Source organism: Xyrauchen texanus, chromosome 31, assembly GCF_025860055.1.
Source record: "Xyrauchen texanus isolate HMW12.3.18 chromosome 31, RBS_HiC_50CHRs, whole genome shotgun sequence".
Lineage (NCBI taxonomy): Eukaryota > Metazoa > Chordata > Actinopteri > Cypriniformes > Catostomidae > Xyrauchen > Xyrauchen texanus.
The window spans coordinates 18,316,800-18,344,592 of record NC_068306.1 but is presented as its reverse complement, the minus strand read 5'-3'; the positions used below and the strand labels follow the sequence as shown (position 1 = coordinate 18,344,592).

General features: G+C 37.2%; 1 protein-coding gene across 1 annotated transcript; it reads right to left on the bottom strand.

The window, feature by feature from the left end:
* Positions 1-16,636: 16,636 nt before the first annotated feature.
* Positions 16,637-25,875, bottom strand: mrm3b (mitochondrial rRNA methyltransferase 3b). Its single transcript, XM_052100814.1, has 4 exons — positions 25,496-25,875; positions 24,796-25,040; positions 24,525-24,692; positions 16,637-17,891 (listed from the first exon to the last, which is right to left on the bottom strand). Exons 1-4 carry the CDS (start codon positions 25,870-25,872, stop codon positions 17,311-17,313), a joined length of 1,371 nt encoding a protein of 456 aa, XP_051956774.1. The 5' UTR covers positions 25,873-25,875; the 3' UTR covers positions 16,637-17,310.
* Positions 25,876-27,793: the final 1,918 nt, after the last annotated feature.

The following is a 27,793-nucleotide window of genomic DNA, read 5'->3' as shown; positions in this document are numbered from 1 at the left end:
TATTTAAGTCCATATATATTATGTACTTTGCATGCATAATCCTTATTCTTTGCCAATTTTGCATTGATTTTGCACTGAGTTGTTTTGCTGGCACTGAAAATGGTACTGGCCCTTTAAGAAGAGCGGCAACACAGCAAGCAGGGCACACAGGTGTTAGGAGTCGCGTGTTTTTTTTACCGTGTCCTTGCGTGTGTGATTAGGGAGTAACTTTTTTTATTTAATTTTTTGAGGACAACTAACTGTTGTACACAAAGGATTTTAAAGGAGATGTTGTTTAATGCAAATAGATTGTGTGGATATCAGATTTGTTTGGATGCGCATGAGATGTCTCAGTTGCAGTATGCAAGAGCAAGCAGTGTCCTGCTGTGAAGCGCATTTCTCTCATTTTTAGTGTGCACAAAGACGCAATCATTACAGGCAGGTGAACACGCTTTTAAGATGAGGTAAAATACTCAGATGAAAATCACAGTAAAGTAGTATTTAAACAGGATCCACCTGTGGAAAAACACAGTAATCCATGTAAAACTGTAAGCATAATGTATTTGGCATACAGTAAGTTGTTGACAATTACAATTACAGTACCAGACAATTTATTTACGGTAGTGTCCTGACATCTGTGCTGCCCGTAATTTCACTGACGTGCGGTCTGGGTAGGCAAACTAGGCACTGCCTACCCTGCCAAAATTCAAAAATAAAATGTTTATTAAATAATAAACTTGTATTTGTATTTTTACTTTTTATTCTTGTGATTTATATATCCAATAAGTGTGTTATTCCAATTGTTTAGACGTTATGATGACAAATGTAGCAGTTACGCATAATCAACTAAAAACAAATGGTAGAATAAGCAGTGCTTTTACGGTCCATTCATTGCAGACGACACGCGGAAAACCCATGTTGCGCATGCGACTTCGATCCTGTATTCTTTAACATGTACGGCAAAAAGCACAAATCTGCTGTGCCTTTTGACGTAAATATGTTATGCCCGTAATCATCTCCGTTACGTATCAGACATGGACCAATTAAAATCGAGATATTCCTGGACATTTGCGTAGCTAACGTCATTACACCACAGCTAGCGTACATGCCTAATCCCCGCCAAATTCAAAATCAAAATCACAGCACCGGCCGTAATCACGGAATTAAGAATTTTTTCCAACTTCCAAGCTCGATTTTAATTCCAAATATGAGTTAATTGCAAGAGGGAGGTCTACGCCAGCCTTAGATGGACTAGTACAGCAAAAGGGCCCAAAAATTATCCGATCATTTCAAATTGATTGGTATGTAAGAAAAGATTGGCTATGTGGCTGTGCTAACAATCAGCGGCTGTACTGCTATCCCTGCCTGCTTTTTTCAACCAGTCAGACTGTTTGGACTTCAGCGGGATATTGTGATTTGAACAACCTGCCCGCAGCTTTAACCAGGCATGAAAAGTCATCAGCTCACATCCAGTGTCAAATTATACTGAAAATCTTTGGAAAATCTCGGATCAACCTTGCACTTGACGAGCAAAGGAAGCTGTATATAACCTACCACAATGAAAAGGTAAAGGATTGTTGTATTGTATCTTCTGTTATAAAGATGAAGATTGCACATAAAAAAATAAGCACATAATGTTGTAAAAAATAAACAACTTATGTTCTGTTATATGTTCTGTGTTTTGACTATTTTGTATAATAATATCTAATGAAGATATATTAAAGGGGTCATGACATGGGTTTTTTTATTGTATTATTATGTTCCCTTAGGTGCAATTATAGTATTAATATATTTTTTTTTAAGAAAAACTTTTAAAATCTAGTGATTTATGACCTTTTCCCAACCTGTTTCTCATCCTCTGATTCAAACAGTCTGTTTTGGGGGCGTTTTCCATTTAAGACTTCAGTGTTAACGCCCACTGTTATGATTGGCTAACGTCAGTGCCTATGTATCAATTATTGACGCCCCCAGCCAGAACAATATGCAAGTAAACTAAGTAAAAACACTGTGATTATTCATAATGAATGAAATTGCGCTTTAAAAAGTAGTTTAAAGTTTAAAATAGATTACTTACAGTTTGCGTCGTCGTTGTTCCCAGAATAGTCGGCACGGACTTATCTTTGAGCAACAGTTTTCTGGCAAAGCCAGCATCATATTGAGATTTGTTCTCAAAACAGTCATCCTTAAAATGTACAGAACAAACGCTTAAGTTAACACTGCCGTGACTGGGACGTCCGCAAAAAATAAACTGCATCCATTTTTCCCTGACGTCTGGATCTTTCGGCAGCTTATTCAGAGGTTTTGTTTGACCACAGCCAGGAACAGCACATCTGTGTGGCATCGTAATTTTCCTGTGCACAAGTAGTCTCTGTCAGAGCTCGCTGTCCATCGACTGAACACTTGTGAGGCGCACGGCGATACGAAATGAGCGTAGTCTTGCGCTTAAAGCGTAGTTATCTTGTGCTGGAGGCGGTCATATGCAAACGCTGTTACGTCACTTCTAACCGTCACGTCACTTCTAACCATGAATCCAGAACGAGCTGTATTTTGAGCTTGATTAAATAAATGATTCGTTTAGAATGGGGAGGACGTCTTAAAATATTAAACTTGCAGGACGTTTTAATGATACAAAGACCTCTTATATACCAAAAGATCAAGGCAAATTTGGTTTCTCATGTCATGACCCCTTTAACAAAATCGTATATATTATATATAAAACATATATAAAATACATATACATTTCTTGATATGCCGCGCTTGTGCGTAACGTTCACTGTTTACGCGCTTGTGTGTGTGTGTGTGTGTGTGTGTGTGTGTGTGTGTGTGTGTGTGTGTGTGTGTGTGTGTGTGTGTGTGTGAGCGTGTATTTATCACTTTGTGGGGACCAAATGTCCCCATAAGGATAGTAAAACCCGAAATGTTTGACCTTGTGGGGACATTTTGTCGGTCCCCATGAGGAAAACAGCTTATAAATCATACTAAATTATGTTTTTTGAAAATGTAAAAATGCAGAAAGTTTTCTGTGAGGGTTAGGTTTAGGGGTAGGGTTAGGTTTAGGGGATAGAATATAAAGTTTGTACAGTATAAAAACCATTATGTCTATGGAAAGTCCCCATAAAACATGGAAACACAACATGTGTGTGTGTGTGTGTGTGTGTGTGTGTGTGTGTGTGTGTGTGTGTGTGTGTGTGTGTGTCTGTGATATAGAGAGAGAGAGAGAGAATACACGATATACATCCTGATTTGTACATTTCTTGATATGCCGCGCTTGTGCGTACGTTCACTGTTATTACGTATTATTAGCTTAAACAATAAATCAGGTAATCTGGCTTTCATAACTCAGTGCCTAGCCTCTTTAAGACATCACCGCACGTCACTGCGTAATTTACTGTAAATTAAAATTTTACAGTGCATTTATTGCATTGTATGGACCTACGGAGCTAAAATATTCTTCAAATATTGTTTGTCTTCAGCAGAAGAAAGAATGTCATACACATCTGGGATGACATGAGGGTGAGTAAATGAAAATAAATGTTCATTTCTGGGTGAACTATCCCTTTAATTAATACACGTATTCATACTTTTATAGATCAAAATTATAAAATGTCCTAATTCATGATATATGTCACAGTGTAACAAAATACACTATTATACTGAGATTAAAAAGTGGGACTATGTCATTTTGCTTGAGTCCATTTTGTAATGATATAAATTAATCTCTCGACTTACTTGTGTCGTAACTTTCCTTGTCATGTTGATGGCAAAAGAATGGTTTTGCAGTCTTCTGCAATACCACTTGTCAGGTCTTTAAGATCATTCACTGCTTATATCATATAATAAAGCCATATGACCATTCTTTGCTTTTATGTACACTTTTATATGTACAGGTTTCTAACTCCTTAAATGCTTCACAGGTGTTCAGATTTAGGTAATTTTTTATGATTGCTTATGTTGAACAAGTGTTATAAGCATTTATGACATGAGGTAAAATGGCTCACTATTTGTCAGGTGCATTTAAGTAACCCTTGCAAAAAAATAATAATGCATTTGTAAATACATTTGTAATTTATTAACCCCGTTATAATCGCTTAACAAATGGAACATTAATGTAAAGTGTTACCAAGAAGTCTAAATAAACTTTGGTAAAATAACAGTTGCATAAACTAATACAAAACATGTATGCACTTGGATTGGATTAGAAATAAATCATAAGACATCGGTGCAATGAATGACCACTTCGTTTCCTCTCTTATTTATTGTTATAATAAATCATTAAAAATGTCATTAACTGTCTATAAGTCAACGAGCGCGTGCTGCCACATTGATGACCATTCGAAGATTGACTCGCGCGCTTATACGGACAATGATCAAACTGAGATGACATGCATTTATTTTAACAGTACATTTCTATCAGAGTGTGGGTATGCATACAAGAAATGAAGAATGCGTGCTCTTTTAGGCAGAAAGTCTTACCTCGCGTTTCTTTTGCCATCCTGTTCCTGTGCGCGCGCGTGTGTTAGTTTCAGATCAGTTGATCTTTGATCTTTCCCAAACCGAGTTACTGTCTACGCGTATTCTCACTGACCGCCTTTTCGGTCGCGCAGGTGACTTAAAAATGAGTTACCACAGTAATCGCAGCCCTCAACTACATGTAGAGAACCTCAGTCAAAAAAGAAATGCCATTGAAGTGTAGCCCATTGTTCTGATAACTGGACACTTCAATCATCCAATCACGCGCGCTGAGGGGCCAATGTAATCGATCGCAGGGGTCCCTGGCGCGCGCATATCGAATTAGATCTCCAGAATCGCGCCAAAAAGTGATGCGGCTGAGAAGTACGATGACGCATCAATGGAAAAGTAACCTATCCTGTCACTCGAACGTATCACTGACGGATGTAGACGTAAACGAGCTTCGACACAATGACGAGCATCATAAATGCTGCTGTCTGGAAAATAATAAGTTGCATAGCCTGTCAGTGTTTACATGTTCTCTTTGAATATTAATTATTAACACACGCGAAGAAGCCCATGCGGATTTTTGGATGCTCGTGACAGTTATGAAACAGTTTTAGGCTTTGTTTCTCTGAAGTCAGCTCATGGAACCTCAGCTTCTCATGCCAGCTGTTTGAAATCTAATTAGACTAACTGGGACTTTGATCCCAAAAACACAAAAAAACAGCATGTCCAGTATTCAGTAAATCATGTCCACAGAATTCTTAAAATAATAATGGTTATATTTTAAAGGAATTGTTTACCCAAAATAAAAATTCTGTAATCATTTAATCACCCTCATGTTGTTCCAACATGTTTGACATTCTGGAACTAAAAGGAGATTAACAATGTTTATGCTGCAATTTTCCAATACAATGAACAGTAGATTAACTATTGACAGATTTACAATTTTGGGGTAAACTATTCCTATAAGGTCTACGTCTAGAGAAAGATTTAAATATACAGTAGTGCTTCATACATGTTTCATGATTGTTTTAGTGCATCTGAGGAAATAGGTGGCTCTTTAAGCACTGTTTTTCTACTTATAGAGGCTGTCCAACAAGAGAGAAAATACAAGAAAGAACACCATGGCAACGGTAGTTCCACAATTGCCTCTCAAGTGTGAAATACTTATATAAACAGGTCAGTTTTGCTCCTTGGGAGTAAATACAGCAACCTTGGATAATATCCCTAGTCAAATGCAGGACAAACCTAAATTAACCCCAGCTAGGCTTCTCTAAGATAGCGATAATAATTATTAATGCTTTTGTTATGATGTCTTCCCATGCTCAGAAGTGTCCAAAAACACTGCCTAGTTAAGCACCATGGACAGAGATTTCCTTTTAACTGTTCAACATGACAAGCATCCTCACAAGGGGCATGAAGCATCCGAAAGTTAATGTAACCTGAAATCAATTAAATCTGCCAAATTACTGACAAGTGCCATTCTCCATTAGACATTTTGGCATAATTTCCTCTGTGAATACCTTTCCATCTAGAGCTACAGAGAGTGTGTTCTGTGAATAACATCCAGGACACAGTTTCTGGTCCCATGGGATCACATAAACAATAAACAATAGTGTGATTCAGAGGTTGCATTTTTGCTCTAAAGTAACATATTTACTCCACTGACAGTTAGGTTTAGGGTTGGGGTTTGGGAGTATGGTTAATCAAATATGCATTCCTGTTAACAATATAACATCATTTACAACTGAAAATACTTCTAGCTTTTGGCACCACACTGTGAACATTTTACTTGGAAACTGAAGCTAATCCATGCTCATTTGTTCAACAACACTTCCAGATTCGGCCACTGGGGACAGTGATTTGAATTTCGGTAAGCACAGACTGATTTAAGCAGCAGAACATTAAACCTACTGTTGCCGCATTCAAACTGTGATCAGTCTGAACTGTTAGTTTGCTTTAAGAGCTTGAACCTCTACTTATTCACCATTTAGGTAAACTTAAGTAAAATAAAATGTACATTCAGCCAGTCATTAAAGCAAAATATGCCCCAGGATCACAAATCCTGAAAAGGTTCATTTTGTGGTATTTTACCAAATAAATATTGAGTTAAGTTTAAATCATTTTATCTGTAAGAAAAAAGAGACCATGGTGTAATATGAGAGATATGAAACTAGCGTAGTTTGAAAACTGGCTGCCAGGTAAATCATAATTGTAGATTATTTCGTTTGAAATTGCAATTGTGATTAATATAGTGGTAAATACAATTAAAAATAATTTACTTTAAAATACTTATTTTGGTAGGATCAACTGCATGCTGTATTTTTTTATGTAGGCTACACATCCAAAACAAGCCAAGAACTGTTTCTGAATGACTTTATAGACCATTTTAAGGATATAAACATTAACAAAGATAATAGATTGCAACTGACCCTGAAGCACATCCAGTATCATTAACACATTTTCTCAAAGAACATCAAAAGTTTATCTGAAGTGACTTATCCAGATGTGTTGTTGATACTGAGCATCTACACGAGAGAGGCAATGAAACTGTATCGTAGTTTATATACTCATAATTATTTCCTCAGCAGAGAGATCGGGAATATTGGAACACTCCTATTATAATCAATGAAGCCTTTCAATGAAGCTGTCTGCGTGACCTACGGACAAGTTAAGGATTTCTATTTTTAATTATAAAAGTACTTTTCTTGTCTCTGAGAACTTAGCAGTTTAATACTGCAGATATTGTTGACATTTGTGTGACAAATTCCTTGTTATGTTCCTCATTTGTGAGTCGTTTTGATAAAAGCGTCTGCTAAATGATTAAATGTAAAAGTAAACTTGCACAGCTTCAATTATTATAATGGGAATGATCTATAGTCTACCTCTCAAACTTACCATAGATGTGTGCTACAGTTGTTAGTACTGTGGGTATCCAGCTGCCTCGCTTCACTGCAGCATTCATGCATCCATTTGTGGTTGCTTTTCCGAAGATCTAAACACTTTAATTTCCATTTGTTCCAGCCACTGAACAACACGGTCCACATTTTAATAATGGCATTATTAAAGAGTTAATGTTAGTAACGTTAATTGTGCTAAAGTCACTATGAATGAAGTGCCTTACACTGTTGTTTTGAATGAGTTTGAGAACAAGCTGAATATGTTCAAGGAACAAAGACGTCAGTTCCTTACACCGACGAACAGTCCTTGAAATGGTCTACAGCTGTTTTATCAGTAAATGATCACAGTGTCTAAACTGTCTACTTCGCTTTGGCCCTATTAGAAGCACTAAATTCAAAGCTGTTATTCAAATAATAAAAATAATTATACACAGAAGCAAGCAACGGTCATATCTGTAATTGGTTAAAAGGCTCAACCACTGCAAAAATACACATTAAATTGCAAACTAAGAAACTAAAAATGTACACAACATGAGTAGACCATAAACTGCTTTAACTGATATTTTTCAGCTGCAATTGAAATCTTGATTATTTTTTCAATAAATTGTGCAGCTCTACTGGGAGAATGGTCCATAATAGAGTTTAGAAGTTCATCCATCCATCCATCCATCGTCAACCGCTTATCCTGTGTACAGGGTCGCGGGGGGCTGGAGCCTATCCCAGCTAACATTGGGCGAAAGGCGGGGGACACCCTGGACAGGTCGCCAGTCCATCGCAGGGCGAGTTTAGAAGTCATTAAATGAAAATATTTGACTGCAGAATTCAACGATTGACCAATCAGAATCAAGTGTTCCAGAGTCATATAATGATCTGGGACATTTGATAATGTCGCACAGGTGCACCTAGCTTGGATGTTTCATTTCAAGTAAGTCAATTTTAACATACTATATTGTAGCTGGTTTGTCAAGTGTCATTTGGCGACCCTAATGAACCCTTTCTATAAATTGAAGGGGTTAAAGCTGAAGCGCTACCTGAATATCTGTTATGAACTGAAAGACCCTTGGTCTCTATTGGCAAGTCAAAGCAGGCGATTATCTTATAATCCCATGTAAACCACCAGTATTTGCACTTCTTTGAGTCCCTTGAAGTTCATTTTCAATGCTGCATCTGTCCTTCGGATGAGGCGTTAAACCCAGGTCCCGACTCTCTGTGGTCATTAAAAATCCCAGTGTGGTCATTAAAAATCCCAGACACTGGGATTTTTAATGACCACAGAGAGTCGGGACCTGGCCAAATTCCCCCCATTGGCCCTTATTAATCATGGCCTCCTAATAATCCCTATCCATTAATTGGCTCTATAACTCTACTCTCTCCTCTCCACCAGTAGCTGGTGTAGGGTGAGCATACAGGCAAGGCCGTAACTAGGATTTTTCAAATACCGAGGTCAATGTAGACTGTGTTATTTGTCATATTTGTTTCAATCACTTTAAACTTTAGGTTTACAGATCATACTGTTACATATTTAGATACACTATAGCTATTAGTATGTGGGCACTCATATGTGCTTGTTGAACATTTAATTTCCCTATTTGAATAGGGAGTTGCTCCTTTTTTCAATAGCTTCCACTCAGATGGGAAGGCTTTCCACTAGATGTTGTTGGAACATTACTGCAGGGATTTTCTTTTCTTTTTTTTTTTTTGGCATATGCTTTTATCCAAAGCAACTTACAGTGCACTTATTACAGGGACAATCCCCCTGGAGTTAAGTGCCTTGCTCAAGGACACAATGGTGGTGGCCGTGGGGATAGAAGCAGCAACCTTCTGATTACCAGTTATGTGCTTTAGCCCACTATGCCACCACCACCACTCTAAATGGGATTTGCTCCCATTTATTTTTGAAACAATATGAAGTTGAGTACATGATGACAGAACTTTTATTTTGGGTTGAACTTTAATTGGTCTTCAATTAAATTACTGGAAGTGAAACCCTTTAATGAGGGTGTTCCATATACATTTGGCCATATAGTGTATATTGTTGAGACTTTTTGTCCCATATCCAGGCTGAAAAATGGATCATCACTTCTTGTTGTGCTTAGGCTTCTTTCTAGTAGGTAATTTTTTCATGTTGCATGTGGTAAAAGTGGGTATTTGGGCCCCTCCCTGCCAGAACAGCCAATCTGAATAGTACATTTGGTTCAAAGAGGTGAGAAGAATCTTACATTGTAGAAGAGCCGGCAGGTCATAATAACAGAGTAGTGACGATGACATGATGGTGTAACTGAAATTTCACATACGAAATTCTATCAGATAGAATGACCAACCTTCAATTTTATCCATTCACAAGCACAGTCTCATTTTCTTGCTTGATGGCTTGCCACTTATTTTAACATGACGTCAGTATCCACTCCATTGAGTATCATGTTCCTGAAGGGGAAAGTGTGTAATTTTGTCGATATGAAATACATTCCCCTTTCTCAGTTTAATGTGCCAAGATAATTACAAGTGAACCGTTCGAAAGTTGAATTTCCCAGTAAACACTGTGGCACTTTCAAAAACTCTAGCTCAAGCCAATTGGCATGAGTTTGGTCTGTTGCTACCTGTTTGAAGTTGCTCAAAACATACACTTCACCTTTCAGCTGGTAGAAGTCATGCTAAGTGAATCCTGCTTCCTCTCTTCCTCCCACTCATCTCTTCAGGAAAAGAGAGAAGTTGAGAAAGGCAACTGACTTGCCTAATCCTCAATGGAGGCAATGGACATTCAAGAATGAAATATCCTGTATGCGCTAGTACTCTTTAAAGCAGGATTGTGAGCCATCAGCTGCCTTGTGGATCCAGCGGAGGGTAATTCTATTTTTCTCGACATGCACTAACAACTTGTTAATGGCTTGGAGCTCTTGTATAATCAACTGGATCTTGTTCCTTGTGGTGCAGAATGATTAATTCCTAAAGACACCCAGAAACATACACACAAACAGGAGTGCACACATAGAGGGAAGAATGAAATGAATAATTGCCTAATATATTTAAGCTGCAGTGCATATATTGGCCCACATCTATCACATGTACTTTAAAATGCCCCTGCATAGCATTTTCAGTTTCTGTTGTCTTACATCACTCTAAATAGACTTTATAAAACAGACTTACAGCACTTATAGGATTTCTAGTAAGGTGTATATATGCACTGTTTATCTTAGGACTCAATATACCTTTATTTAAAGGGATATTTCACCTAAAAATGAAGATTCTGTCAACATTTACTCACTGTTCAAAACCTGTATGATTTCTTTCTTCCATAGAACACTAAAGGAGATGTTTTGCAGAATGCCCAAGCTGCTCTCTTCCATGCTCTCTTAAAAGTTGGTGGGGACCAGGGGCTGTCAAGCTCCAAAAAGGACAAAATGTATTATAAAAGAAATGTAAAAGTTGCCCATACGACGTGTGCACTATATTCCAAGTCTTTTGAAGCAATATAATAGCTTTGTGTGAAGCACAGACAGAAATTTAAGATGTTATTCAAAATCTCGCCTTGAAAATTGCTGGACAGCTGCTTGCTTGACAGTTGTAGTCACAGTTCACTTTGATTTTGTGAAAGAAAAGAGCAGGTTGGACATTCTACTATATAACTAATGTTGTGTTCCATGGAAGAAATGAAGTCATACAGGTTTTGATCTACATGAGGGTGAGTAAATGAAGAAGGAATTATAATTTTTGGCTAAACTATTCCCTTAATATGATAAAATCAATATTGTATAAGTAAACTGTGTGAATGTAAGGAGAGCCAGCTGGTAGGTAGCCGTGCAGTGTGTACACCTCACTCCTGGCGACAGTCTGGCGACTGATGCTAGAGGCTGTAGCCTTTAGCCTCATCGTTAGTGCCTGGCTCCCATGCCGGAGATGCCGTTTCGAGTCCCATTTGGAGCGGGTCGAGCAGGACCATTGAAGACAATTTAATATATTCATCATCTCACTGTCTTGGGGAACAGGAGTTGATATTCCACACCTTTTCATCAGCCTCATTTACACCCAGGTCTTTCACCACATACACCACTTATCAATGCCAATTCATTTAAAGCCAAAATGAAATGTAACAGACCCTATTTATTTTTTTATTACATATTCCTGGTTTTATTGTGCATGATTCATCAGTGCACGTTGTTTCAAAGAAATTTTCTTTAACAACCTTTCTCTATTTTGGTATTTAAGGCCCACTTTTCACATTTTACAGGAGGGTTTCAAGTTAATGTGATAGTTAATGGGATAGTTAACCCAAAAATTAAAATTCTCTCATGATTTACAGTACTCACCCTCCTGGCATCCCAGATGTGTATGACTTTCTTTCTTCTGCAGAACACAAAATAAGATTTTTAGCAGAATATTTCAGCTCTGTAGGTCCACACAATGCAAGTAAATGGGTGCCAAAAATTTGAAGCTCCAAAATCCAAATAAATTGACCATAAAAGTAATCCATATGACTCCAGTGTTTAAATCCATGTGTTCAGACGTGACATGATAGGTGTGCGTGAAAAACAGATAAATACTGAAGTAATTTTTTGTCATAAATGTTCTTCCCTGCCCAGTTGGGGGTGATATGCAGGAAGAATGTGAATCACCAAAAACAGTAGGAGAAAGTGAAGGAAAAAGGACTTACATTTTGATCTGTTTCTCACCCATACCTATCATATCACATCAGAAGATATGGATTTAACCACCAAATCGTCTAAAGTACTTTTCTGTTGCCCCTATGTGGATTTTGGAGATTCATAATTTTGGCACCCATACACTTGCATTGTGAGGACCTACAGAGCTTAAATATTCTTTTAAAAATCTTTGTTTGTGTTCAGCAAATGAAGAGAAAATTTTTATTTTTGGGTGAACTAACCCTTTAAGCATTTTGATGCTAATGTTGATTTCGACTCTTTCTTTGAAAAAAGCAAAAAAACAGAAGTGAATGAGGAAAGTCCTTAAACATTAAAAAAAGCCACGAGAATTAAACATTATCCACATTTTCATTATTTTAGTGTGATAATACCTGTTTTCATGATTTTAGTGTGACACAATTGCAGGGTTTATGCTCATAATGGCAGTGAATTTGCAGGATATATCTTTACACTGACAAGGTTAGTTGGCACTTTTATCACACTAAAATCATGTTAACATGTGTAATGTTTACATCTTATGACTAAAATTTTGTAACAGTGTGTATTTTAACATTTATGTACTAGCCTTATTTACTTTATTCCATTGTACATTTACCATTGAAAGTGCCTCATAACTGCAATTTTATCTTTTCTTTTTTTATAAATATATATAAATAAAATGTCTATATATATATATAAATAAAACAAAAACAACTGTGGTAATCAACATAAAGTCACAAATCCTGATGATTGTACTTAACTTGTGTTGAACCCAGAACATTTATTAAAAAATTGTTAAAACATTATCCTGATGGATAAAATATGTCCCATCCTCCATAATTCTCTTGTCAAATATCCAGTGTGACTCAGAAGTGTCACCTTATGGAAATAATACATTGAGAATGTCACTTCATATTGACCTGAAGTACAGAGTACAGAATATACATGATCTACTATTAATAACTATTTTAAGATTGACGGATTTGTTTTTGCTAACAAATGCACAAATCATTCAAATTAGTCTCTTTGGTCCTCACTAAAAGCATTTGAGGACTGATGCAAAGCCTAAAAAATGAAACAAGCCTTAATTGATTGAGGCACTATCACTGACTTTCAGAGCCCATCAGACAGGATGAGGGTTTGTATTAAATCACTGGTTGCAGGTGAAGAGTGAGTCATTAAGTGTGATGAGTAAGAGAGATAAAAATGCTGCCAATATCAGTCCCCGAGGGGAAAAGGTAAAAGATCCCTCAGGGGCCTTTTAGGTGAGTAAGAGTCAGAACGTAAGTAGGTATAATTACACAACCGCACGAGAATTGGCACAGCGAATTGGCCCCCTCTCTTTCTCTCTCTCGCTCTGTTGCTATTTTTAGAGTCTCATCAGCACGGATGGTAGTGGCTGTTTCGCTCCCAGATTTTTCTCTCAATGGCCACATCTGAATAGTCTGTCACAATGTCCATTCCTGGTCCTCACATTTTCTTTTGCCTTGAAATTCAATTTGTAGAGCTTGAATGGCTGTCGGATGACATGGGCTGTTGTGCTAGTTAGTCTGGAGTGATAAAACTGTAACCTTACACAGCCATAACATTCTCTTCTTACAGAATGATATTGAAATCACAAATATATGACTCACCTGTTTATTCAAGGCAAACCAATTGAATTTGTAATTATAACAGCCCTCTAGACAGAAACTGGTCATTATCAGCATTGCTGTTGGCACACAGAATTTCAGCCTCTTATAAGTGGAATTATTTTGTATTATGTGGTAAATCAATTATTTAAAACTCAATTTTTAGCACTCAAATGTGTAGTAATTATGGTTTGCCAACAGTACTTTGACCTTTGTCTGAAGGAAAGCTTAACGGGCTAGTTCACCAAAAAAATACACTTATATTATCATTTACTTATCCTCATGTTGTTCCAAACCCATATTATTTTCTTGCTTCTGTGTAAGGGAAGTAAATGATGACCAGGTTTTCATTTTTGGGTGAACAAACCCTTTAACAATTAATTATTTCTTAAATTTCTAACTAAGGGTAGCATGTGACTGAAAAAATCCTATATACTGTATATCTACATGCCAGCTGATACAGTAGAACCCATAAAACAGAATATATGTGTCGCTGCAGTCAAATGATATGATCAATGTGACCTTTGTATTCGATACATATTACTGTGTCTCGTTTCCATTGTTGATTGGGGACGTCATCAGCACATAGTACATTCCTATAACTCTTGCTGTCCTGGATGGAATCCTTCGCAGCAGATAACTGTGTTGAGATGCATGATGTGTAATGGACAGGACTGCATAGGGATGTATTGATGGATCAGCCACAATTATAGTTTAAATGACATATAATTAGCTTGTAATGAGTTCCTATTTCTCTTCAAATCAACAGCTGGGTTCATAGGCGGAAATACACAATATGTGTATTGTAAATAATATAATGATATATTCTTAAAATAATTGTTTAAGAAATAAAATAATACAAATGCCAATGGGGCAACAACAAAAAAAAACATTGGTGTCTCCTTCAAAAATTGCTCTTGAGATTTGTTATGTTTATTGCCCCCCAACATTTTGATGAAATTTTCGCCCCTGGCTGGGTTCTCATTCCACTTCATCAGCCTATATTGTTCATTATATTCTCACATGAACACTGACACTTCCTCATAAGTGGACAACCATGGCTCTATTCTTCAGCTTTGTATTACATAGGTTAACCAGTCTACTCGAGGACTAAAGACACTCACCACTCTACATCATACTTCCTGTACAATGCTATAAAGCAATGGAAAGTATAAAGAAACTTTGAAATACATCAAATCACAGTTTTAATATAGAATAGTGAATCACCTAACGCACCAGTCTTCAACAGTTTAATTAAAAGATCATACACTTGCTCCCTCTAGCGGTTTATTCTGCATCTGCATCAGTATCGTTTAAAAGGCACTTAAATGATGCAACCGTTGCTTGCGTGTGGGAGCATGATTGTCTTACATCTGTTTGGAAAAGCGCCATGCAGGAGAGACTCGGCTGATTAAATGTACTTTTAAATGATAATAAATACATGAAGAAACCCAGAGTAGCGTGCTCACGTCTTAATTTGTCATTGAAATGTGCATCATGCGCACTCAACATAAAGCAAAGAAACTTTACTTCTGGTGAACCTCTCACACAGCTGGGCTGAAGAGTGTAACATTTTCAGTGTAAAAATGATTTCTCGAGTCCCAGCATAATATGCAAAGACAGAAAACTGTATGGCTCAGTGCCGCCATAAAAATTCCTGTTTGTTTTGAGTGGCTTGTCAGCCCGACACAGCAACATTGATCTGCTCAATTCTAACAAAACACAGGTAGGCCTTCTAATTATTGGACCAAAAACCTCTAATATTATAAGATGCTAGAATATCATTTGTCTTTCGATGGATGTACTATTCCATTGTTTTCTACAGTTAAGAACTTGGATGTTAAAATGTATAGCAATCTGTCCTTTGAAAATTCTTCCATCTCAAAAATATTGCTAAGTTAAAACATATGCTCTCTGTTTCTGATGCTGAGAAGCTAATTCATGCGTTCATGACCTTAAAACAAGATTATTGTAATGCTTTACTGGGAGGGCGTCCCACAGGTTCAATAAGCTTTGCTTGATTCAGAATGCAGCAGCTAGTGTGCTGACTAGAACGAAGAAATATAATCACATCAGCCCAATTTTAGCATTAAAATGCTATGTGAAATGTGAAGAATAATACCGCTTATTACTTAAAAAGGTTTGAATGGTATAGCTCCTCTCAGTCATTAAGCAACCTTGTATCACACTATAATCTTTCACATTCACTATATCACAAAATGTTTGGCCTGTTGGTAGAACATAGAGTATCAAAATCCACAAAAGGTGGTAGATCTTTTTCCTATTTGGCTCCTAAACTATGAAATAGCCTTCCATGCATTGTTTGGTTCTCAGACACACTTCTGATTTTCTTCTCATCTTCTCTCAACCTCAAGAGAAATATCCTGAGGTTACCAGAGCCTGCCAGATCCAGCTTCAGTCTAGCCCGATGTCCCACTCACACCATTATGTGTTGCTGAGCGATGACTGCTAACCCCAGTCTGTCCAAACCGGATAGCAAGAGGTATTTTGTTGATCACTGTCTGCATCATCTTGGTCATAGGATGGACTCAATATCAATATTAATGAATATATCACATATCATTAATCATACAGTTCATACAAAATCCTTTAGATTTAAACATTGCCCACCAACATTTACCCAGTTTACTCAAGACTTGTAATACACATACTGTAGAGAACTAATATTGGCATTATATTCATGCTATATAGCCAGAGGGGTACTGATCCCTCAGCTGAGCCTGGTTTCTCCAAAAGTTTTCACTCTCTCTCTCTCCCCCTCCCTCTATAAACTAACATCTTATGGAGTTTTTGTGTTCCTTGACAATCACCTTTGGCTTGCTCACTGGGGGCCTAAAGACAAATCATTTCTAATGCATGATTTTCAATTACGTTTTTCATTTAAACAGCACAGCATCATTTTCTGTTACTGCATACTTTTCTTTAAAGCTGCTTCGAAAAGAGTTGAGTTGTGAAAAGCGCTATACAAATAAAAAATTACTTGACTCAACCAATGCCGTGAGTTTGGGACGGGACTAAATGTTTATTTGACCAACAGCGAACAGGGGTGAGTTTATTTTTGCAATTTCCGTTAGTGAAAATCAACATGTATTAATGGTTGCTAAAGTGTGTAAAAGGCCTATGTGTGCATACTGTGTAAACACACACACACACACACACACACACACACACACACACACACACACACACACATATACACCAATTCTATTCTAGACCACACTTTTACAAATGTTGGCATTTCATTAATGAAACTAATCATCAACAATTTAATCAGAACTATCTGGAGTGAAACTGGTCTGATTTTATATATATGCGTCTCAATATTCTGCCCTACAAATTTGAACAAACTGTTTAATTAATGTGCTCTGCCTTTGCAGGTCCGAATTGCACTGTGGCATTTATTCCATTTTGGGGTTGTTATTGAATTAATAAAAAAAAAATAATTGTAATATTCATTCAAGCAAGTATGTAAATAAAAAATATTAAATAATGGAAAGTGAAAGGTAAAATTCTAAGACTGCATATTCTGCATATTTATTGGCCAATATTGTGAATATATTTTGAGATTTCTCCCTCAATGCCTATGGTTGTTACGGCACTGCATTAAACTATTTTAATATTACACACAGAAAAGAATTCTGGATCATTATATGATATATGCGGACTGCATAGCATTTGATATTGGGTTCATGGAGCTGTGGTCCCTGTCCAATTTCTTCTTATCTGTTCAGTTACAGACAGCAACTGCCTCCTTCCTTCAAAGAGCAAAATACTTGCAGCCATGGCAGAGTTCAAACTGTCCACACCATGTACCATGGGGATCATTAAACTCTGTCCTCCAGTCCTCTCAGCCAATTGCAATGCCTCCTGGCTCAGACCGTGTGTTTCTCCGCCAATCACGAGGCCTGTGTGCCTAGCAACCCAGTCAATGTAATAATATTGGGTCTTAAGGGATTTGCTTGTCTGCTTGCTTCTGCTATCTTCATAATCCTCGAAATCAGACAAATCAACATTTTCATATTGCACATTGCTTGGGTACTGATGGCCTCTGACCCAACCGAAATCACATGCTTTTTTATGTTTTTGAGGGGTCACGATGTGGTCATCTTCATTGATGGTGGTGCTGCAGTTATCGGCTACATGAATGGTTGCTGCACCGGGCAAATGACTGGGAATGTCACTCCATGTTAGACTTGGGATTATAGGGAGACGGAAGTGAGCACCCATGGCTGCTCTGAGGACCTTGGGCTCCCAAACATCCACACATCCTGAGGGGAAATTATTAGAGATGTTTAAATATACACATGACAAAAATCAATGTCAACTTCTAATCAGTTTTTCTCAACAGTGTTCTAAAATAAAACATCCTGTGTTAAAAGTAGCACAGTATTACAGTGGTTGTGTATTTATTACAAGTGTTCTGAGTATTTTTAGCATGTTGCTATGAAGTTTCTAGGTTGTTCTGTGTGTTTTAGCATGTTGCTATGTGGTTGCTAAGGTGTTCTGATTGGTTTTTAGCATGTTGTTTGTAGGGTGTTCTTTGTGCTTGGCCTAAGTCATTCTGTCAAAAATACTGAAATCGTTCAAAAGACAGCGGGGCTGTCCGCCGAAGACAATTTTTGCAAAGGCAAGCAGAAATCATCTCTCTGCTTGCAGTGCGTGTGCGTCAATCCCGCTTTTCGTCAAGGTAAGTGTATACACACACACACATTGATCCGGAGTTCTTGTGAATCCCCTCGTTTTCATGTGCTCGCTAAACATTTTTGAAAATGTCAGCACTTTTATGTGTGTTTTTCAGTTGCGTTTGAATATTTTCATCAGCCCATACAGCTAACAAGGTTTCAATTTCATCGGAAGACCAAAGTAAACCCTTTCCGCTCATTTTGAAAGTGACGTGTGTGAGACTGACGACCACATTATACGTCATCAATAGCGGTTCACTTCCGCGGTTTGGTTCAATTGCGTTCATATCAGCAGCGAACCGTACTGGAGTTCACATGAACCGTACCCCAGACCACCTTTTTAAGCGGACCCGAGTACGGTTCGCGGTTGCGCACCCGAGTTCGGAAGACAGCGTTCACATCATCCAAACGAACCGAACTCTGACGTCATTCGAACCCGGGTGCGCACCAAAAGTGCTAGTGTGAAAGCCCCCTCGAATGAAGACCTTTTTAACAACTATGTATAATTACTACATATGCATGCATGGCTAATCCATATACAAGGAAAACATTGAGGTAAAAGTACATTTCTCAGTTGTTTACAAGTCTTCACTGAATTATTGTTAGATATGATGCACTCATACAAATTTGATGCTGTCGGGTTTTGACTGAGAAGCAGATCTGTAAATAAAATTATAATTAACTGTTAATTAACTGCTTGTTATGATTTCTATGCCAATAAATCCACCACACAAAAAAATGTATTGCTTATTTCAGCTTATTTTGGTGAGGCAAGCTGCTTATTTTGGACTTGTTTTTCCAGACCATGTTGCTTGTTTCTCTTGCAAGATCTGGCAACACTGCAATTGGTATTTAATTTTTAATTGTCTTCGGTGACATTAGTTAATACTTTTCTGCTCTGTATACAGTAGACGACACTGTGGCATAATAGTGAACTAAACAAACATACATATATTTTTTGTATATAAACAATGGTTGAATACAATAGGAACAATTGTAGCTGACTCCACAGCACTGGGTCCCTTTCCCTTGGTCATACTCTTTACATCACTCTTCTTACTCTCTTCTAAAATTCCTTCTCTTATCCTCTTTTCCTTCACCTTTACCTTTACTTGGCACTTACCTAAAAGTAAGACGGTAGGCTACTTGGCTGCCGGCAAACTGGCTGAAGAATTTCAAAAGAAATTAGCTTGACTACCATTTACCTCAGCATTACAAATGAAATCAAATGAAACACTTACACTATGGACAATATCAGGGCCTGAAATTAATTTTTGAAGGGGGGATTGCCCCTTCAAAATCCCCGCAAAATGGAGATGTCTGGTCACCCTAGCAAAAGCCTAGTTTTCGCACTAGTGTTTAAAATTATGGAGGAAATCAAACATCTTAAACGTATATACAGTATTGCCAGGATCCTAATCACAGAAATTATGGACAAAGTTTTCCTTCAGTGTAATATACTATATGTTCTGTATGAATGATGTTTAATAAGGTAACTGGCCTTGTTTGACTTAAGATATTCCTAAAGATTCAAATTTTGCCCCAGCACTTTTGAAGCAGTGATGCCACTCCTGGCAGGACAAGTTAATGTGCCAAAGTTTAGGCCGTATTTTAAAGGTTGAAGAAGTTCTTTTAAACTTGACAATGTCTCTAAAAACATTGCGCTCCTGGGCTCATAGTCTGAGCCGCTTCACCACCGATTTCAGCCGAATAACTCTGGGAATATTACTACAGTACATCCAACTGTAAAGAATGAAAAGCATTGAGGTATCGCTGTTCTTATGAAGCTTGAGACTGGGGTAGTATACTGTGGCAGCAGTGCAACACCATGTTAACATAGAACTGTCTATTGAATCAACTTTTTCCTTAACATTTGAGAATATGAAAAATCGTATTATTTTTTATTTAATGCACATAAGTTTAGAATGTTTTTGCAATGATTTAATGTATGGTTTATATTTATTCGTTGTGCCCTCTTGTGGACTTTTTTGGATCATTTTCTTTTGAAGTCTCAGGAAAAGTAAATACAGGTCTGAATACAGCACAAATATTGCCAAATTCTAACTTTCACGGACATTTAATGATATTTTAACCACGATTCATCCATGGACGAAGGCAAGTCTCATGTGTGACTGGCGAGAACACACGCACCGGTCACCGTAAACATCTCTCATTCAGAAGTTACAAATGTTTTTGTTATTTTCTGGTCTGATTTAATCACAGTATTAAAAAAAAAAATCTGTGATGATCCTGTATGAATGAATGTAAGAGCTTATTATAACTCCTGACCTAGCTCCTAACTCCTAAAATTTGTCAACTTATGCAAATACTTTTAAGACTTTTTGAGTAACAAATATAATGCTTCTTCAAAATAACCACTTCAGAAAAGGGGGCATCATTTCTTTCATTTTACATTTCATTACATTATATAAACAAATGAATCTCCACTGTGATTGGATCAATGTGAGAAAACTGAACATTTGTCATATTAAATATATTCCCCCACTTAAGAAAAACAATTAATTTAATAGCAATGATAATTTTTTTAATTATTAAAATTATTAAAAAATAAATGTGATAATTTCCAGGATATTCATTAGCTTCTAAATTTGCAGTATTTAAAAAAAACTATTAATTATTAGATCAAATTGCCTAAAAATCTAAAATCCTTTATGCATTACATACAATGATCTCATGGAAGAGGAACATTTTGCATTCTATAGAGACAAACAGGTGTTTAGGAAAGTTCTGTGGTAGTTTTTATGCTATTTAGTGTTTTGGGAGAAAATAAAATCAATGGAGTCTTTTACCCCGAGGAGCATTTAGCTCGTTGTACCTTAACCGTACGTTTCCACTGGCATGTTTTGAGCGAAGGCGAGTGAGCGTTTTTAATTCATTCGTATGTGGGTCAAGCACACATTCTCGAAGTGGATTGTGGGATTGACAGGGGAGCGGACAAAGCATTGAGGCTGGCCGAGGGCTTAGAAAAATGTATAATTCCTCTACTTCATGCAAATGAGGAACAAAAAAGCCAGCCGCCAGCCAATCACTGTGTGCTGAAAGCAGTGACATCTATCACATGTGCTTAAAATATGCCTTTAATGCTGGAGTTTCTGCTGGATTCGGTCCTTTAATCACATCATCATGTATATTTCTGACTTCAAACAGACTTCAAATGATGATTGCATGCATTCATTGTGGCAAAGCTGAGGCTGGGTAAGCAAACGTGTAATAAAGCAACACTTTTTGTACATTGTGGGTATTCGGAAATGAAGCTGGCATCTTTGCAACTGTAATTGCCGAAGCCGGATCTACAACCGGCCGATTAGGCTGGGGCCCAGGGGCCTCTGATGTCTAAGGGCCTCTGGATGATGAGAGGAAATAATTAACACAGCGTTCTGAAATAGCTGAATCCCGCTTGCATAGATTCAGTCTGAGATGTGTCCGCTTTCTCTTTTTATGAACATTGCATAATAAATATCTTCTTATTGGCTTTCATTTACCAGAAATAGTATGGACCAATCAGAGGCCAGTATTTAGCACTGTGCCCATTTTTCACATTAGCAGTAGTTCATATTGAGGTTTGTTGGGGTACGAATGTAATAATGTAGAGTTTCGGCGGTCCTGTATTAGAGCCAAAAAAAGAAAAGTAAAGAAAGATAGAGAAGCAAGAGAGGCTGTAGTGTTAGCAGCAGTGCCAAACATCTCCAATTATAAAAAAAAAAAAAAGGAAAGGAAAATAACAAATGTTGACTCCAGTCTCATCAACTCAGGAGGTGGATAAGCTATCTATCTTTCCATCCATCATATTTTAGCTTCCCTTAGTTAGACAAGCTAGCTGTCTTTGCCTTGCTAATTTGTATTTACTTGTTGGTGTGACAGGTACAGCTGGCAATGTCAGAGTGATATCAGTGTGTGATGAAGAGGGCATAGGGAGTGATGAAACAGTTACAAAGGAGAACGGGATTAAGGACAACAAGCATGTACAAGATGAGTAAGCTAGCTATCTGTGCAATTTGAACAAAAAAGCTAGATATTACAATTTTGGTAAATGTTTTTCCTTGTGTTCAAAAATGTATTTCTTTGTTCAGAAACACATTTCAGGAGGGAAATAGTCTGCATAAATTATAGATAATACCATTGTTATATGTTTTATTTAGGCTATTCCTTAATCCAATTTTTCCCAACCATTTTTCTGCCATGGTACACTTTTATTTTTTATTACAAATACAAAAATCCCACTGCACACCACTATCCAACCAAAACCATCATCGATATTTTTCCTTTTCAAGAACTTGTCCATGTTTTCTGTCCGTCTTAGTAGCATGTTTACTCGTAATGTTTGAAATTCAGCTACGCAAATTTTTTATTTATATATTTATTTACAGGGCTCCAGACTAACATTTTTTAATGTTAAATGAATGCTCAGAGGGCATTATAGAAGGTTTTATGCAGAAGGAAAGTTCCATTGAATCCATAGTTGTAACTGTGGTATTTGCAATAAGATAATAGTAACCAAAAGTAAAACCACAATTAGCAGCAATCACAAAACAAATTGTCATTTTTCATAAGAAAACCACATCCATAAATTACATTGTATTCATTCACTATCCCAATATATTGATACAAGGTCATCAATAATCCAGGTTCATGGTAAAAACATTTTTTATTTATATCTGTGATGTGTGTGTGGACTGAAACCCTTACAATTTCTGTCCGTTCATGGTGCAGAATGCAGATTTCTCCTTTATACCTTTTCAATGCTGTTTAGATTGTTGGGGGCATTTAATATGATTTTAAATAGTTTATTCATTGACACATTATAGGTTTTCATAGAGGTTTTAAACAAATAATCAGTGCTGAATCCGCGACCCAGCCCACGCTTCTCGTATCTCTCTTTATGATGACCTGCGCGGCTGACCGCTCCAGATTAGTCCACGTGTAAATGCACTTCTCTACACTGATCTATCTATTGAGCCTTGAGCCAAGATGACTGATCTGGGTAGAGCCATTTCCTATTGCGTTTGTAACGTTTGCCATTTAATATTACTCATCCGCAACAAAAAAATGATGTTGTGTCGGCCCATGAGCTTCTCAGATGTTAATGCGGCTTTGGTAATCGCTTATATATAAAATTATTTTATTCTCATATGCTGAAAACAATGAGTGACAAAATGCACTGGCTTTGGATATTACAAACGTGCCCCAAAGCGGTAGCAGTCTAGCGTGTTGTGCGGGGGTGAGCAGAGTTTTTCCTGCGCCAGTGGAAACGTACGTTAAAGCCCAGTTCACATTGTCAGTGATTTTGTCGCTGGATGAAACCATTGATTTTCAATGAGAACTGCGAACCCGAGCGACTGTTAGTGACAGGATGTGGCCGTGTCAAGAGATGCAACAAAGTTAAGAAAAGTTTAACTTTATTCAAATGCAGAGCGATATCGTGCAGCGACAGCCAATGAGAAAAGACAGTTGAGCGGTCATCGGTCTCCAGTGAGATAATGGAGCAGAGTGCAGGAAAGAGATGTTGTTGTTGTTGTTGTTGTTGTTGTCATCGATTTCACTGTTCAATATTATGTTTATGTTCCCCCTGGATTTAATCAAACAATGATGCGTGGAAAACCATGTCAGAGATTGTCAGCATTCTGAGTGAGTTTGACTGATACATTGGAAGATCGATATTTGTGTTGATATTCCATTCAGTATTGCTGCAGTTTATGACACTGTATCCCGTCCAGAATGCACATTTTTTGTGGAAAGTAAACAGATTTCTTTCTTCTCAGATCATGTAATTGTCGACATTGTGAGTGAGTTTAATTCATACATTAACTGATTGTTCGTCTTGTTTACGATAGGATGTATTGAGCACAGCTGTAGTTTATATAAAAGTGCTCTCCCCTGCAGAATATTCATTTTTAGAGGCAAATATAATTAATCCTGGTCAAATAAGAATAATATATTTGTTTTACTGGCAAGCTAACCCATCTGTGATCATATTTTCTAAAGCTATGGCCAGTTATGCAGCCAAACCAATAACGTTAAGAGCGACAGCAGTAGGAACGCCCAATAGTGACAAGAAATACAGAGACTAACGTCATCTAACGACAAAATCATATGTGAACAGGGTAGTGATGCTTGCCTAAACAAGTACCACCAATACTACAGAGAAAAGAAAGAAATTTAAGATAAATTTAGACTACTGAAATGTCTTAGCTCTGGTACCTTTAGTTAGCAGCACACTATGGCACCCTGCAGCAGCGGCTGAGCGTAAAACTGTACCCAGGTTTCCCGGGTCCCTCACGTTGTCACAAATCAGTGTCAGGGGCAAAGGCTTACCATATTTTTCCTCTGGATATGTTAAATGGGAGGCCTCAGGACGTTTGAATATGGCTGCAATGACATGAATTTGATTGTTGCACTCAATGTCTTCCAATTACTACTGTATGGGCTACATGCTATATGTTTCAAATGATATGCAGGTACAACTTATTACCTATTAGACCTTGTGAGGTGTCAAAGTCAGACCAGAATTTAGAGTCTTCCATCTTAACTTTCACAAGATTGGCTCGTCTGAGTTTGTCCATGTTAAGCTCCAGTAGTGCATCCACAGAGCTGAAGAAAACAGTTTGCACTACAGCGCCTGCATCCAGAGCACTGCGTATGAAATGTCCTCCCTCCAGGACAACTTTACCTTTCTGCTCACGAAGCTTCTTAGATCGTGCTATGTTGACCAATTTCCTGCATATGAAATTGAACGTAGCATTATTATTAGTGGTTCATATTGTTGTATTCTCTCATAATTTAAAACGCCTCATATTCCTAACCTGAATGACTTTTCATGGAACACAAAAGCAGATGTTATTATGCAGAATGTCAAAGACTGACAGCATTAGTCATCTTCATTGTATGGAAAAGGTGAGCTAAAATTGTTTTTAAAATTCCTTTGGTGTTCCACTTGGAGAGACATAAGGGTTTGGAACAACACGAAGGTGAGTCATGATAACAGCATATTTAGTTTTAGGTGAACTTTCCCTTTAATAACTGCACTTTGAGTGCATAAAAACCTCATAAGCCAGTCCGGATGCATGGACATCAGAAAAACATGCACTTGTCAATTATTATTTATTCACAAATGTTCCATGAACGGCTTGTGAAATCTAAACTCTTGACCCTATAATAACTAATGTACTCACGCCAGACTCTTATCACCAGGTTGTGCTCGCTCATACAGCAAACCTTCAACTTCTCCAAGACGAGACGATGAGGAAGAACGAGGACTGATATGGTGGTCTGCATCGACCACCTTTCCCGAAAGTGCTGATCCTGAAAACTGGACCAACTCCGTGTTGTTACAGTGTGTCTGAATGACAGTGTCAGGTCGTTGAACGCTCGCCATCACAGAGTTTCTGCAAATGTTCTCTTTTGATGAATTCTCATTGGGTTGACTGTTGTTTTGTTTCGATGGGTCTAATGGTCTGCGTCTACGCACAAACCTCTTGACATTTATAACATTACATCTCAAAGCTAAAATTGGACACAAATATCTCATGCTTACTATGCGCGTCGCCATCTTGAAAACGGAAGTTACGCGATGCAAAAATTCAAAATCCTACTATGGTGAAGCCTTAAAGAAATATTCGGCACAGGGAGAGTTAAAACTGCCCCATTGAGCAATAATTATGTGCAATACACATCTTAGTCTATTTATAATTATCCAATATAATGAAATGTATTCCACTACAGTTACAGTTTAAATCATTGGTAATTAGAATACAGTTACATACTAAAAGTATTTTGATTACTGAATTGTATTTATTTAATGAGATTACTTTGTATTTCATTGTCATGTTTCATTTAATATTTAATCTTTTCAGATGGAAAACATTTATACATGATGCGATCCAAAGTGCATTTGAACATTGGTGAAACACTTTCTTATGATGTGTTACATTCATACGAGGAGACAGAGAAGTACGTTTGAAGTAAGTTTGGAGCAGAAGAAATAGAAATAAGCTTGTGTAAATTGTCAGCTTTACGCTAAGCTAAAATGCTATTTCTAGCCATTTTACTGCACATTACCAGGCACGGTCATATTTTTTTATCAAGAAAAGTTTATTTTTATTTATTTTTTTATAGTAAGACTATGATCTTAGGGCAAAAATCATATTCTTCATAAAATAAAATGTATTGATTTCCTGTAAAAAATATCTAAAAATCCTTAAAATAAGATACATTTGATTGATCTTGGTTTAGAAACAACACTGCATAAGATATTTAGGTTTTTCAGAGAATGTATTTTTAACATGTATATTTTGTCTTACTGTCCTGGCAGAGATTTAATAATTAAAACAAGTGACAAAATCTACCAGTGCTGAAGAAGTAATCCAAAGTATTTAGAATATGTTTCTGACCTTGAGTAATCTAACAGAATACATTACAAATAAAATATAACAGCATGTATTCTGTAACCTGTAGTGGAATACATTTCAAAAGTAACCCTCCCAACCCTATATATATATATATATATATATATATATATATATATATATATTATCTCTGTCTTGTTACTGTATTGTTTGTGCACTGGAAGCTCCTGTCACCAAGACAAATTCCTTGTAGACTATGTTTAAGCATACTTGTCAATAAAGCTGATTCTGGTTAAATTCAATCAACAGCTTCCCTGCATCTCGATTGTCCCACTTATACTACGCCCTTAGAGTGACTATTTTGTTATTATGGAAAAGTACACAATTTTGCGTGTTTAGCTAAAGTGTGTGCAAGAATTGAGCCATAGCCTACTATCATGTCATAAAATTGCGTCTTGAAACCACAGACCCCTTGGTCGCATAGTCACGTGCATCCTGCGACCATAATGACCTGTCAATCATCCTGTTACAGTTTGTCATGACATACACGTTCATCGTTCATTCATTATTTCATGTAATTTACGCCACCCCACAAGTGCCGTTAAAGATCGCGGGTCTTTTGTGTGGAGATCTGATGATGTTTTACAGTTCATATGATGCATGTAGTATTCAATGCAAGCCTAAATTATATATTTCACAATCATTATCGTCATTGAATTTGTGAAGTTCACAATGTGTTGCAGATTAAATCTAATAAGTAAAACATGAAATAAATATGGCAGAGGCCTCCTCTTTGGTACCCTTCAAGCAGGTGGTGCCCTAGAAGACCGCCTAGTTCACCTGTGCCTACAAACCGCCCTGAAAACATTTAAGAACTAATGAAGCGCCGTCGCCACCGCCATGTTTGTAGTTTTTCACATTTCACGGTTGTAGTTGTAAGCGAACCATCAACCATCTGGGCTACTTTGGAACCCTTTTCTAAACATACTACCATTTGAGACATACTAATTCTTATCTCAAATACTACTTAGTGCAGAATGTCTGCACATTGAGACACAGTGCTTTTGTGGCATAATGTTGATTATCTAAAAATATTATTTCGACTGGTCCCTCCCTCCCTTTCTT

Coding starts and splice junctions, on each gene's coding strand:
- mrm3b (XM_052100814.1), bottom strand. CDS start 25,872: ATGGCGACGCGCATAGTAAGCATGAGATATTTGTGTCCAATTTTAGCT. Junction 24,693..24,795: donor CACCTCACAAGGTCTAATAG/GTAATAAGTTGT, acceptor ATGTCATTGCAG/CCATATTCAAACGTCCTGAG. Junction 17,892..24,524: donor TAGTGTGCTGCTAACTAAAG/GTACCAGAGCTA, acceptor ATTTCCCCTCAG/GATGTGTGGATGTTTGGGAG.